General features: G+C 32.5%; 1 protein-coding gene across 2 annotated transcripts in view; it reads right to left on the bottom strand.

The window, feature by feature from the left end:
- LOC127549190 (formin-like) overlaps nucleotides 1-14314 on the bottom strand; it is a 344725-nt gene that overhangs the window by 84296 nt on the left and 246115 nt on the right. For both annotated transcript variants that reach the window (XM_051977020.1, XM_051977021.1), the window contains one exon: nucleotides 9465-9557. In XM_051977020.1, the coding sequence (XP_051832980.1) occupies nucleotides 9465-9557 (93 nt within the window). The remainder of the gene's footprint in view (nucleotides 1-9464; nucleotides 9558-14314) is intronic.

Here is a 14314-nt window from a genome sequence, read left to right as displayed (position 1 = left end):
GGGGGCAACTGTCTAGTGTTTTATATTCTCAAAGAGTAACTGGGATGAGGGGAGGGGTGGAGCACCATGACACAATCAATGAATCAGAGGTAGGACCTGACAATCAAGTTCTTCCTGAGTCTAAGGTTTGTTCTCCTACCATGCTAAACTGTCTACCTTTTCTTGATATCATATAGTTATTAATCATAAAACTGTTTATGTCTGTTAGGACATTTTTGGGATTTAACTATTCTTTCTGGGTCTCAGGGATCAGGTGTCTCCAATTTAACTGATCTACCAGCAGATCATGCTTAAGCTCACTTCAACAATGAATTTGTGTTTTGCCCCAGGAAATGTATGAGGCTTTTAAATTTTGAATTTTTTGTTTTTAAGAATAAAAAGGCAATAACATTCTATGTGACCAACCATATAACTGGAGAGTTGGAAGGGACTTCATTGGTCATCTAGTCCAATTTATACAAAAAGAAATCACCATTGTAACTAATCTCCCCCTTTGGAATAAGAATATAAACGAACAAAAACAATTATATGTATCTGGCACTTTTAAAACTTACGCTGACTCCATTTGTCTGATTTATATATCCCATGATTGAATACTAGTACACTGCCAATTAAAGCTTACAGTTTTTTGGGAAGGAAATTTCATGAAAGTTTCAGTCCCTATGGTTCACATGCCAGTATTGTTTTTTCTTGCTATTTCATATTTTGTCTCTAGAGTTCACTGGTCCTTAAGTAATGATAATTTTAAAATGTCATCTATAATTAATGGATATTTAAGGTTTTTTTCAGCTCTAAATAATCTAGTGTTCATATGAGTGGTCAAGGAAGAGGTCTATGTAAAGAATGGGTAAAGCAAAGAAAATAAACATAAGCTATTCTAAAAGATGAAAAAATCTTAGCAGAGTTTTACATAATCTTGAAATAGCTTCATTCTAAATTCAGGGATCATGGGATTTTTTCCTTTAAAAAGTAGAAAGAAAGCCTTTGTATCAATGTCAAAGTCTTTGGATACAAGCCAGACAATGAATCAAGAAAGTTGCAGAATAAAACGCATGATAGGGTCTTAGCTTGTGCCCCCAGAAAAGAAATTACAATTTATAGTTAGAATTGATGAGACTGATTTGTGAGTTCCAAAGAATATACTGGAAAGAGGAGTTGGATCAAAAATTAAACCATATAGTTTGCTATGAAAACAACCATTACTGAAGAGGGAGATGACAGCTAACTCTATGAAATACTGAGCAACTCAGAATTTCACAAAATATTAAAAAAAAAAAAGTTGGCTGGAGAAGGTAGAAGCATGGGGTGAGTGCAATAGTTTGATTTTTAAGGCTTTACATGTCTAATACTGTGGTGGGTAGGTACTATTCTCACAGCCTTGCAGAGTCAACATCAAGAAAAGACATAAATATTACCATTTTTGATACACTTAAAATTTTTAGATATAAGCCAATGACTTCTAAGATCACAGTAACAAAATTCCATGAGAACCTATATTATAATACTTCAAGTGATGTTCAAATTGGTTGCCTTTCCCTGAATATATAATATAATATGAATTGCTTCCTAAAAACAAAATACTTTTAAGAACCACAAATAGTTCTCTTTTAAAGTAATTTTTCTTGTGTAGTATGAAGAATATGGAAGTGTTTAAAAAAAATTGCACATGTTTTACCTATATCAGATTGCTTCCTATCTACAGTAGGGGGAAGGAATAAAGAGATGGAGAAAAATTTGGAACACAAGGTTTTGCAAAGTTGAATGTTAAAAACTATCTTTGAATGTATTTGGGGGGAAAGCTATTTTTTTTTAAAAAGAACCTAATAATTTTAAATTTTATTTTATTGATTTACATGTCTTAATAGGAAATTTTTGAAGCAACAAACCATTATTGATAATTTAATCATTTAAATTAAAACATAATTAAAATGTAATAATTTAACACTAATAATCATTATGAATATTGGTCTATAGTTTTCTATTTTCTGTTTTAACTCTCCATGATTTATATATCAAGATCTTATTTGTGTCATTGGAAGAAGGGGAAGAATGTCATTGGAAGATTCTTTTATCATTTTGAAAATTATGATATTAGATTTTTATTTAATCAATAAAATTTTACAGAAAGAAATAGATGATTTCCAGGAGACATAGAGATACTTATATGGATAGGTAAAGAAGCATCTAAATTACCACTTTTCTGCAGATGATATGAAGATGTCCTTGATCCTTGAAAGAACTAATAATTTGAGCAAACTTGCAGGATATAAAATAAAACTTAAAAGATAAATAAATAAATCTATACAAATCATCAGCATTTTTATATAATACTCATAAACCCAGCAAGAATAGAGAAATTATATTTAAATTAACTTCAGCATGTAAAAATGATTGGAAGCATATCTACCAAATATATATAAAAACAATATGAATACAACTTCAAAGCATGATTAAACGACTGTTTAAAGATTGATATAATTATCTATTTGAAAACTATCTCCTGAAAGAGTGCAGAAGTATATTTACATGTATGCATGTACATACTTATGTGTATGTGTATATACATATATATCAACACACATACATATATAGAGATAGATAGATATACACATAGGCACCAGATAGACACATAAAACCAATGAGAATATTTGATTTCCTTGACTATAGATAATTGTTACAGGAAATTTTTTTCTTTTCTCTCTGTTTTTTTTTTTCCTCCTAATAAAATGGGAGATGAGAGAAAGAAAAACTAGATTTAAAAGAAATCTTTTAAAGAAATGATGGATGGTGCTACACATGTTGATTGCACTTTCAATTGAGATCACTTTAATTGTCCTACTTTGTTACAAGAGATCTTTCATGGAATGAGGAGAGGCTATTAATGTTTGTAATATAAAAACAAAACATCAATTAATTGTTTAAAGGCATGTGGTGCTTGTTTTTTTGAGGAGGATAGGTAGGAGTTATGCCATGGTGAAAACAAAACAACATGGGAGGTAGCATGGGATTGTGGAAAAATCATTGGCCTTGTAGTCAGAGAATATGAATGCACATCCCACCTTTCTCTTTTAATATCTGTATGACTTTAGGCAAATCACTTAATTCTCAGTACTTATCACGACTCAATTTCTAAGTCTGTAAAAATGAGGAATTTAGATGAGATGACCTCAAAAGTCTTTCCACTGATCAACCAGTGAACAATCTTTTTTTTTTTTAAAGAACAAATATTTATTAAAAAAAAAAAAAAAACCTACTACATTCAAGGAACTCTTAGTTAAAGAAGAGACAAATAGTAATAGTAACTAGCATTTACATAATTCAACACATTTATAAATATTGTCTTATTCTACCCTCAAAACAACCCTGGAAATTTTCCCTATTTCCCCAGTGAACAATCTTGATGAGAATCAACTGTGAACAAGGGTTGGACCTCTTCATTGAATCAATCAGTGAATGGCATTTCAATTAGGTACATCAGGAAATCTGTTAAGATAGATTTAGGAATTTAGTCATATTCTATTGGACTTATATTAAATCAATGAGTAGATTAGAATCAGATCAAGCCCCTAAAACGATCATAGCAGGAAAAGAAAGAATGAGTTCCCTGAATGCTTTTTCCCTTGTATTGACAAGGAGAAGGGAAAGAATTAATCAATCAATGAGTAGTATAAAGAACAATTATTTATTAAACACCTACTGTATTTTCAGACACTGATCTAGGTGCTGGGGTTCTAAAGACAAAAATAAAACTATGCCTGATCTTCAGGAGTTTACATTCAAAAGAAAGGAAAAAATGGGAAAATGGGGATGTTGTTCTCATTAGAGATTATGAAAAGGAAAGTAATTTTTGGCTCAAGAAAACAAAAAATAGAAACAATAAAAATAAAATGGGATCAGAAGTAAAAGAAGGTCACTGACAGAAAATTTTAAGAATTACTTGTTTAAACTAGTTCCTTCAGGGGAGGTCTAATTCTATGCTAAAGTAACCCTCATGATACTATTTTACTGTCATTACAAGGAACACTGTTCCTAAGCTTTAGTAATCAAATGATCAAAATACATTATCTCCACTTTTCATGAACACCTCTTTTGTTGCCTGTTGAAATCATTGCTTCTGGTTATCCTTCCCTCTGCTCATTATAGCTGGCAATAATATTAGTGATGATAGGGCTAATTACCTTTGGTTTTTCTGCTTCCTTTTCCATATATTAAAATATTTAGATTTATTTTCATAGTTGGCATTACTTTTTTTAAAAAGAATAGTACAAGGTGTATTAAGTATGAAGGTATGAAGACACTATTGAGTCAAGAAAAATTAGACCTAGGTCCTGCCTCTGACATATCAGTTGTGTAATCAGTAATATAAATACATATTTATATCTAATACAAATATTATAAATGCTACTATGATAATATAAATAATATATTACATTATAAATAACAATATAAATATTGTAAAGGTTTATAATTTTCCAGTCTTCTTACACTTTACCCACTCCTACATATTCTGAAATCTAGCAATCCTGGCTTCCTTGATGCCCCTCACACACAACATTCTATCTTCCAACCCAGTATTTTCACTGGTAGTCCCCAATAGTCTGGAATGTTCTTCCTCTTCTTCCCTTTTGAATTCCTTGGCTTCATTCAAAACCAAGTTAAAACCCTGTCTTCCAATTTCCCCTTAATGCCATTTTCCCCTCCATTGATGATTTCTAATTGATTTTTATAAATAGTTTGTTTGTACATAGTTGTTTGCATTATGTCTCTCCCATTAGGCTATGAGCTCCTTGAGCGCCTTTTGCCTTTCACTATATTCCTGGCTCTTAAAATAGTGCTTGGGGACACAGTAAGTATTTAATAAATGTTTACTGTTTGACTCTTATGTGCCTTAAAAAATTATTTCAATGGTGCTCTGCTTCTCTCTTTTTTTTGCATCATTACTAACTTCTCTTTCTTCTTTCTACCCCTTTTCCCAATTTAAAAAAAAAAAAAAAGCAGAAGAAAAACATGCTTATAACAAGTAATAGAGCATAATAGAGCAAAATAAATTCCCATTCTGGACTTTTGACCATGTCCAAAAATATATGTCTCTACATCTTGAATTCTCACCTCTTAGATTGCATTTCCCAGAAATTCAAGTACCTCTACATTTGAAGATGATACAAGTGACATTACTCTCCAATTTATTTAAAATGTGTGGACTGCTTCCTCTACTGTACTGTTTTGAACAGCAATGAAAAGTTTATTTTTACCAGCTTTTGATTCAATTCAACAATTATTTATTAATTTCTCTTGAATGTTGGCCACCTGAAATAGATGCCAAAATCTTCCAAATTATTAGCTAAGATAATATTTGATCTTCTAACTATTCTTCTATATCTTCTAACTAAGGAAGGCCATGAGGCACTGCATTGAATTTGGCAATGTACATTATGTAAGATTCAGAAATGGATTCAGATTAGTTCTGATTAAGAAGTAAAACATTTAGATATTTTATTGTAACTACCTTGTTCTAGAGCTTCCTTAGAGTTTTACATAATTCTTTACTCTTCTATGTAGGAGATACTAAATAATTCATATCTTGCATCTTTTATTTTCTCTTTACAATAGAAATTATTTAGAATTTGACAACAGTTTTAAGAAAGTTATATTAGTCAAAAAGCAGTTTCAAAAGAGCTGGTTTAAGAAACCAAGTATAATGCAGTAAATTCCATAGTTATATGGACAGTTTATCCCAAAATTTTTAGAGTAGTTTTAAGCTATGAAAACTTAAGTAGCTTTAAAATGCAATAAGATATCTGGGATATCTTGTACAATTATAGATCACACCGATTTTATTTCCACTAGCAATATTCAAATAAAAAAAGAATAAAAAATGAGAAAATACCAAGAGTGGGAGAATGCTAACATTAGGACACACACACAAAATATGTTTAGCCCATTCTAACTTCAGTACTCCCTGCTAGAGTTGTAAATACAAAAGGCCAATTTAACAGCATGAAAAGACCACCTACAAGAGCCATACCTGGGACCCAATCAACCTCACTGTGGATTCTTTCAATTACAGGATCCCTGCCAGGTTTATGGGAAACTTTAATGTGTGTATCACATTTTTGAGGGCTATATCATTATGAACATGTTTGATCTGAGGGTGGGAAACCTAGAGCCTAAATAATGCCTTCACAAGCTGACCCTGAATTGAGCTGTAAATTGGAACAAGCAAAAGAACACAGTGGAAAAGGGAAATGTGTGAGAAGAAAGGTCAAATATTGTGAAGAGTGCAACTCTGCTAAGTGAAGCCATTAAAAATACTTTCACTTCTGTTTGGGTAAAGAAATGAGTTAAATAGGAGTAAGGCAGTTTCATCAAATGAGGCTATTTAAGGGTGTTTGGAGAAGGGGAGGACCAATAAAAGACATAAAGCAAAGTTCAAAGACGCCATCGTCACTCGAGTGTGGCAACAGGATATGATTTACAAAAGAAAAATTAAATCGTTATGATTGTTAGAAGAATTGAATTACAATTCATCTAAAAATAAGCCTTTCCATGAATCAACTGAGTCACACCTCATGTGACTTCTCAAGCATAAAGAACTCAATTGCTTAAGATTTTATGAGTGATAACAACTATTATGGAATATGAACCTCCCAGCAGGATGTTCCATGTATGCAGCCATACAGATGAAAGAATATTTCATCTTACCACAATGACAGCACTGGACTCTGTGTTCCTAATCATTGTAAATAATTCTGAAAGGGATTGGGGGGCAGGGGTGTCACTTAAACTGTGTAGCAGAAAAGCCAGTTGGATTTTGAGTCAATGGACATAAATTCTAATTCCTATTTCTATAAATGCTTAGTTGATATTATGGCAAATCATTTCATTCCTTTGTGTCTCTCTTTTCTCACTGGTAAAATGAGGGTGTCAGAAATAATGGCCTTTAGGATCCTCCCAGTAAGCTTGAGACCTTATCATTCTTCTTGAAACCATATCATCCAAAAGATCTTAAACCCATTTGAGTTAGAAATTCAGCAAACATTAAATAAGCACCTACTATGGAATGGAAATTTGTTGTTACATATAAGTTTAAGCTTCTAGCTTCTTTTTATGATTATGATATGATTTTATGATAAATAAGCTATTTATTAGTAATATTTATATATACATATATTATGTATAGCATAATATATAATATAATAAAAAAATCTAAATAAATATTTATATAATATTTAATGATTTGCAAAGTACATGTTTTTATTTACATGTTATTATGACATGCTATTATTAAACTCATTTTACTAATGAGGACATTGAGGTTGAGAGAGAGTAAAAGATATGTTTTGGATCACATGGACAATATCTGAAGTAGGATTTGAATTCACCTCATTGTCCTTTATGCCACCTAGCAATATCTTTTATGTTCACAGCATGTCTGTGTATTAATCTCACTGTTTAGGTTTCAGGATTGCAAAATGATGGTATGATTAGCAGGATGTCAGGATAAAGCTTTAACTCATGTGGTGATTACTATGACAAGCCTTTACTAGGAGGGGACACAGCAGCAATGCTTCTCCATCAGAGGAGACAGCCAGTATCCAGTTTTTCTGACTCACATAGGAAATTCTGCCAATTTCCAAAGACTGTTGGCCGTGACTTATGGATTCACCCTGATGAGTAGTCTTCTGTTTATTATGTGGTATCATATTGGCTGATGCAAAATCAGCAATAGTATGTTGATAGCTTACCAAAGGTTCATACACTCATTTCCTTTGGCTTTCTAGCAAAGATAAATGCAAACAGATTTCCTCCCCCTTTTTTTCTTGCTTATCTTTGGCTAAATTAAAAAAAAAAATCAGATTAGGAAAAAAACCCAGAAAGAAATCTTACATTTATGGTATAAATGGCAACACACCTTAATGACAATAAATGATATTGTTTTCCTCTGTCAGCACTATGAATAATGTAGATTGATGCTCAAGTGATATTACTATATAGGATACTGTGTTTTGTACATTTCACTTTTCACTTATGAATGAAATATAGATCTGTAAGCCAGATAGATCTGTACTACAATCTCTTGCTTTTCTTCATACACAAGGAATCATGAAATTCTTCCTATGGAATCATAGAAATTTGAAAGGACCTCTTGTAATCCAAGCCATCCTTGGAAGGAATTCTCACTCTAACTGTATATAAAACAAATAGTTAGCTTGTGTCTGCTTGAAGATTTCCAAGGAGAGAGAAGTAATCAACTCTTGAAGATATCTATTTCTTGGTGTTTGATCTAATTATCGCCTATTCCTGCAGTGTCCTTCTTCTTTACCTCTTCCTCTTGGAATCTCTGATTTTGCTTATAGATCTACTGTAAGAACCATGTTCTAGCAGAAGCCTTTTCTGATTCTTGTCCTAGATGCTTGTGTCTCTTCTTTCAAAACTATCTTGCTTTCATTTTATGTATATTTAAACATACATATTCATATATTGGTTTCCTGTAAGAATATAAGGTCCTTGCAAGGGACTGTCATTTTTGTCTTTGTATCCTTAGCACTTAACATGGTCTCTGGCACATAATAGGTACTTCATAAATATTTGTTGCTTTTATGATATTACCTTATTTTGCTTTTCTGAGCATAGTTTGACAAATAGTATAAAAAAAAAATCCATAGTCCTCAAACTGATGAAATTCAGAAAACTCAGAAAGGGAATTCTCAATTAAGCCTATCTTGAGTATGTGAATGAAGTCTAAGATTGCTTGGAAAATCTTTATTTAATTTACTTCCACACATGAATCAGTTTGTCAAGTAAAAATGAGGACCCACCACAAAAAGCACAACATGAAAAATAACAACCTCTCTTTCTTTCTTTTTTGTTTCTATAAAATAGGGCCAAGATTAGCCTAGATGTCTCCTAAGATCTCTTCCAGCTCTAAATATATGCTCCCAAGAAAGAGTAATTGTGGCCCCTTCTTTAAAAGTTTAACAAAGAATGAGAGGTAAGGTACCAACACAGAGAACCAAAATAATCTAAACAGCTCTTAATTAAAATCTGAGAACTTGTTTTCTCTTTAAAAATATTTTGATGTAATATCCATGTGTTTAAACTGTGTAGCAGAAAAGCCAGTTGGATTTTGAGTCAATGGACATAAATTCTAATTCCTATTTCTATAAATGCTTAGTTGATATTATGGCAAATCATTTCATTCCTTTGTGATTTTTCTGAAAAAGGAGTCTGTGACACAAAAAGGGCTTAAAATATTTGAGCTAAGAAGATTGAAAAATGAGATAAAAATCAACTACAGATTAATTTCATATCAACTATTTACATGCTTGTTCAAGAAAGCTGCAGGAAGATATGGAAATAAAATGATTGGAGTTGAGTTTTATTATCTAGTAACAGACATAAAGGCTGGGCTATAGTAGTTGGTCTAGAAAGATGCATAATGTTTCTGAGCAACATGTGCTTACCTTTCTGGAAGAACACCTCTAACTTATCCTTAAAAGGCTGGAGATGCTCTTTTGGGGACTCCTTGCACACAACCACCATCTGCTTCTCACTTGCTGTGAAAAGAATAACAGAATTAGAATGTTAATTAATTAACTGCTTAGCTAGATTATTAGTTGATGTTTATCCAAATACCAGTAATTTCCATTATATCACAATAACATGGAAGCCTTCTTAATAACAAGGGTCATTTAGGAAAAAGGAAACGTTATACCTCCAACTTGTACCTCAGGTAGGAAAGTCAGTTAAGTGAGAGAAGGATAAGATGGTTTGATTTGAATTTTCCAGATTCACTAGAATAGACAAAAATGTTAAAGGTCTAGACTGAGAAGGTTAAGGGTTCTGTTCTTCATATTCACAAATTAGAGTTCATTTCTTTCCTTTCAAAAAGAGAGCTAGAAGGCAACTTCTGCAGATAGCCCCACTCTTGAGTGGGGCAAGTAGGGAAGGAGATGCTAGAATGGTACTTTCTTCATTAAGAGCATGCACAGAGCCTGCTAGTCTGGTCATGAATGACCAGGAAGGTAAAAGTTACCATCAATCTTACCAACAACCCTGAAAATTACATACACATCCCCCTATAAAATTGCTACATTTCAGGCTATAAGAAATTATTTCAGAAATTTACAGCAAAATGAACCATCAGACAAACTTTGAAGGGCAAGTTTGATATGGTTGCATAAGTGTGTATTATATACTATAATTTGCCACAACAAAGTACACTCAACCTAGGCAAAGAGACATTTGCTTGAGATCCTTGTTAGCTTGTTCCGGTATCTGAAATCCACTAGCAACACACACACACACACACACACACACACACCCCACAAAGATTTAATTTTTCCAAAGCTGGAGCTAATTAAAGAATACTTTGGTCTGCTGGTCATGGCTAGATTCCTGATATGTCCCTGTCTAAGATAATATTCTGAATCTCTTGGAGCTTCACCACAAATCAGCCATTCAGCCTGATCTTTTGATTCAGTCTGAATAATCTTGCACTTCAAGGACAGAAACAAGCACCTCAGCTCCTGGTGGAGGCTAATAGTGGTATTATGCTTATGCTATAGAAATTTAAACAGAAAAGAATTAAAAGAGGAAAAATCTTTAATTCCTTTGGTTATTTTCTGACCAAATAATTCTAGATTTTAAAAACAGATGCTTCAGTGAGTTTGTGCCTAGCAAAAATATTATTACTTTGTTAAAAACTCTAATGGTAGGTTTTTAAAAGACCACTCATATATCCCCTTGTAACAATTTTCACACACACACACACACACACACACACACACACACACACACACACACACACACACTTTCCAACAAGATGCCTAAAATCTTGGGCAACTCAAACCTTGGAACTGTCAGAGAAATGAAAATTTGATGTTGGAGGTCTCTTGTGTCAGTTCCAATTTAACCTTATAGATTTCTATGAAGTTATACATTAACTCTAAACTCCAGACTTATCATTGCTGGAAGAGCTAAAGCAAAACAGGCAAAGGTAATTCTTTGCTGGTAGAGCTGTGAATTGTTTCATTCCATCTGAAAAAATAGTTTGGAATTACTCAGGAAAAATTACTAAGTTGCTTCCATATTTTGGCCAAGAGGTTCTACTACTGGGGCTACATATTCCAAGGAAGTTCCTGATGGTATAAAATAATGTCCATATAAAATTGTTCATGGTGGCTTTCCACAAAGCTGGAGACAATATATGTGCTTATTAGTTATGTTATATGTTATATGAATACAATGGAATTTTTACTTAGAAGTATGATATAATAAAAATAGTATAGAACTTGGAGACAAGAAGACCTGAGTTCAACTCTACCTCAAATTATTACTAGATTTGGCAAGGGAAAATACATACATAATTATTCATCCCTGGGCTTCAGTTTTTTTTTTTTTTTTTTTTGTCAATAAAATGAAGGCATTGGCTTCTAAGATCTCTTCTATCCCTCAATCTATGATAATACAATTCTACAAATTAGGTATATGAAGAACTCAGAAAAACTTGATGAGTCACTTGAAGTCTTGAAAAAGGAAAAGAGCAGAATCACAAGAATCATATATACAATGATTATAAAAATATAAAATGAACAAAGAGAGGCCACAAAACTATGGTAAACATTAATAGTCAATGTCAGCAGCATGCTATCAATCAAGAGACACATTCCTCCTTTCTGCTAGTAATATATATTTCAGGGAGTGTTTCAGGACAGATTGTACACATTAGGAAGTATCTGCTGTATAAAAACAAAATATGTCAATAAATTTTAAAATAAGATAAAATATCCAGTGTTTGATAGATCAGTCAGAATCCTCTGGGGGTGAACAAATAATTCTTAGAAAACCATCCCAAAACTCATTAAGGAAATGTGTAAGTGAAGAGGATAAGAAAATTTTATTGTTCCTAAGACAAATACTATTTCAATTATGCACAGTTATCTTGCAGAAGAAAATTTTAAAATTTTCTCTTTCTGTCTTAACAAGTCTTTCCTGGTTTCTCTGAAACAATCCTCTTATTCAGTTCTTATAGTTAGTATTCTATTACATTCATGACCATAAATTTAATTTTTCATGCCAATTGATGGGGGAAGGGGATAACTATCCAATTGATGGACAGACACACACACACACACACACACACGTTTCTAGTTTCTTTACCATTACAAAAAGAGTTTCTGTAAATATCTTTGTACATATGGGTTTTCATTTTTGGTATTTTGTCTTTGATTTCTTTACTGTATAGGTGTAGTAGTAGTATTGCTGGATCAAAGAATATACAGTTTGCCACCTTTTGGAAACCAAATTGCTTTTCAGAAAGTTTGTATCAATCCACAGTTTCTTTTGTTTTTATTATGTGACTTAAAAAAAAATCCAATGTAACTATAATTCTAAAACTTTTCTTCCCTCAAATATAATATAAAAGATTTTAAAAAATGATTTTAGAATTCTGAATGATCTTTACCTGTTTCAGAGACCAAATCTCACCAATGATTCTAAGTTTCTGTGAAAGAAAATGTCACATATCTTAATGAAAAAATACAAAATGCAATTTAATGAATTTATAACTGGGCTAAGAAAGATGATATAGTAGAAAGAGCACTGGACTTTTTGCCCGAAAGTAAGTTTGGATCCTGGATTCATCATTTATTACCTATGTTATCTTGGTCAAAGCATTTGCAGTTTTGATTTCTTTCAATATGAAATAAGGAGAATAGTTTTTTTATTACCAATGCACATAGTTATTGTGAATAATTAAGTGAGATAGTACAAGTCAAACACTTTGTACAGTTATATCTCAATTAGTACAAATATTTTATCTCCCTATCCCTTGCACCAGTAATAGCATTATTTGAATTTGTAATGTATTTTTCCACCAGCCTGAAATCAACAACCATATTTTTCATAATTATAACTTCAAATAGTGAAAATTAAAATGCATGGGACTATCTCAGGGGATTCATTATTTACACTAATCAAAACCTAGCTGTAAATTATAATGTGCTTTAGAAATATCAATTATCATATTTTCCCCAAGACAAGTTAATCTATCACATAAGCCATAAAATTTGGCCAAAAAAAAAAAAAAAAAGATATAAGGTCATAGGCTAAATAGGTATGTGTGTCACTTTTGTTCTCAGATGTCCCAGATACTCAGACCTTTTCAAATAAAATTTAAAAAATCACAGACTTAGAGCTCCAAGGACCACAAGTCACCGAGACTAACCCTTTCATTTTATAAATGATGAAACTAAGTGCAAAGAAGTTAAATGATTTGACCTTAGTCACCCACATAACCAGTTAAGTGACACCAATGGTATTTGAGCCTCATTCATCAGAAGCTGAATCCCTTCCATTGAATTAGCCCTTAAAAATATGTAAAGTAATAGCAACTATGGTTTGTCAAGTTAGATATGAAGATTAGATTTCTGAATTCAGATAATACTGAAAATATATCCTCACTCATAAACTAAAGGGACTAGGTTATAAGTAATTGCTAAGGTCCCTTTTTGGAGCAGCTATATGGAGCAGTGAATAGAGTGGCAGGCTTGAAATCAGGAAGACTCATCTTCCCGAGTTCAAATCTGACTTCAGACATTTTCTAGCTGTGTGATCCTGAATCCTTTTTGCCTCAATTTTTTCATCTGTAAAGGACCTGGAGAAGGAAGTGGCAAAACACCCCAGTATCTCTGTCAAGAAAATTCCAAAAGGGGTCATGAAGAGTTGGACAGAATATAATATGAATGAAATAAGAAAAATGAATTTAAAAGGTCTCTTTTTAACTCAAGAATTCTATGCTTCTGAGAAAATAGAGAAGAAGAAAAGATTGATCAAATAAGCTAATTAGAAGTCCATTTACACATATTTATGGAAGCCAATCATTTGCTTACACGTGACCTTATTTTGTGACTTAGTCTAAAAATAGAACAGACTCTCATGGGAATCACATCCAAGCTCTTATCCTAATTCTACCATTAACTCCCTGCATGAAATCAGATAAATTACTGCCCTTGTATGGGCCTTGGTTTCACATGTGTGGAACTTCTGTGGAGAGGAAAGCCTGGCCCTGTGTAAGGGGTAGGGTAGAACTGGTGAGAGAGCAGGGTCCTTCATTCTTCATGAGTTCTCTGCAAGCTGCTGAAGGAAAAAGCTCTGGGAAAACACAAAAGGAACATGAATTGTGATTGGTATCTTCCATCTCTGTTCTTGAAGTTGGAAGCCAGAAGCACTCAATATGACTGCAAAACCCAAAGTAACTCCAAGTTTGAAACACTGAAGAAGAAAGAGTCCCTTACCAATTAGCTTTGGGACT

The sequence above is a fragment of the Antechinus flavipes genome, chromosome 2 (genome assembly GCF_016432865.1).
Source record: "Antechinus flavipes isolate AdamAnt ecotype Samford, QLD, Australia chromosome 2, AdamAnt_v2, whole genome shotgun sequence".
Classification (NCBI taxonomy): Eukaryota; Metazoa; Chordata; class Mammalia; order Dasyuromorphia; family Dasyuridae; genus Antechinus; species Antechinus flavipes.
Note: the sequence above shows the minus strand (reverse complement) of the source record. Positions and strands in the feature narration are given on the sequence as shown.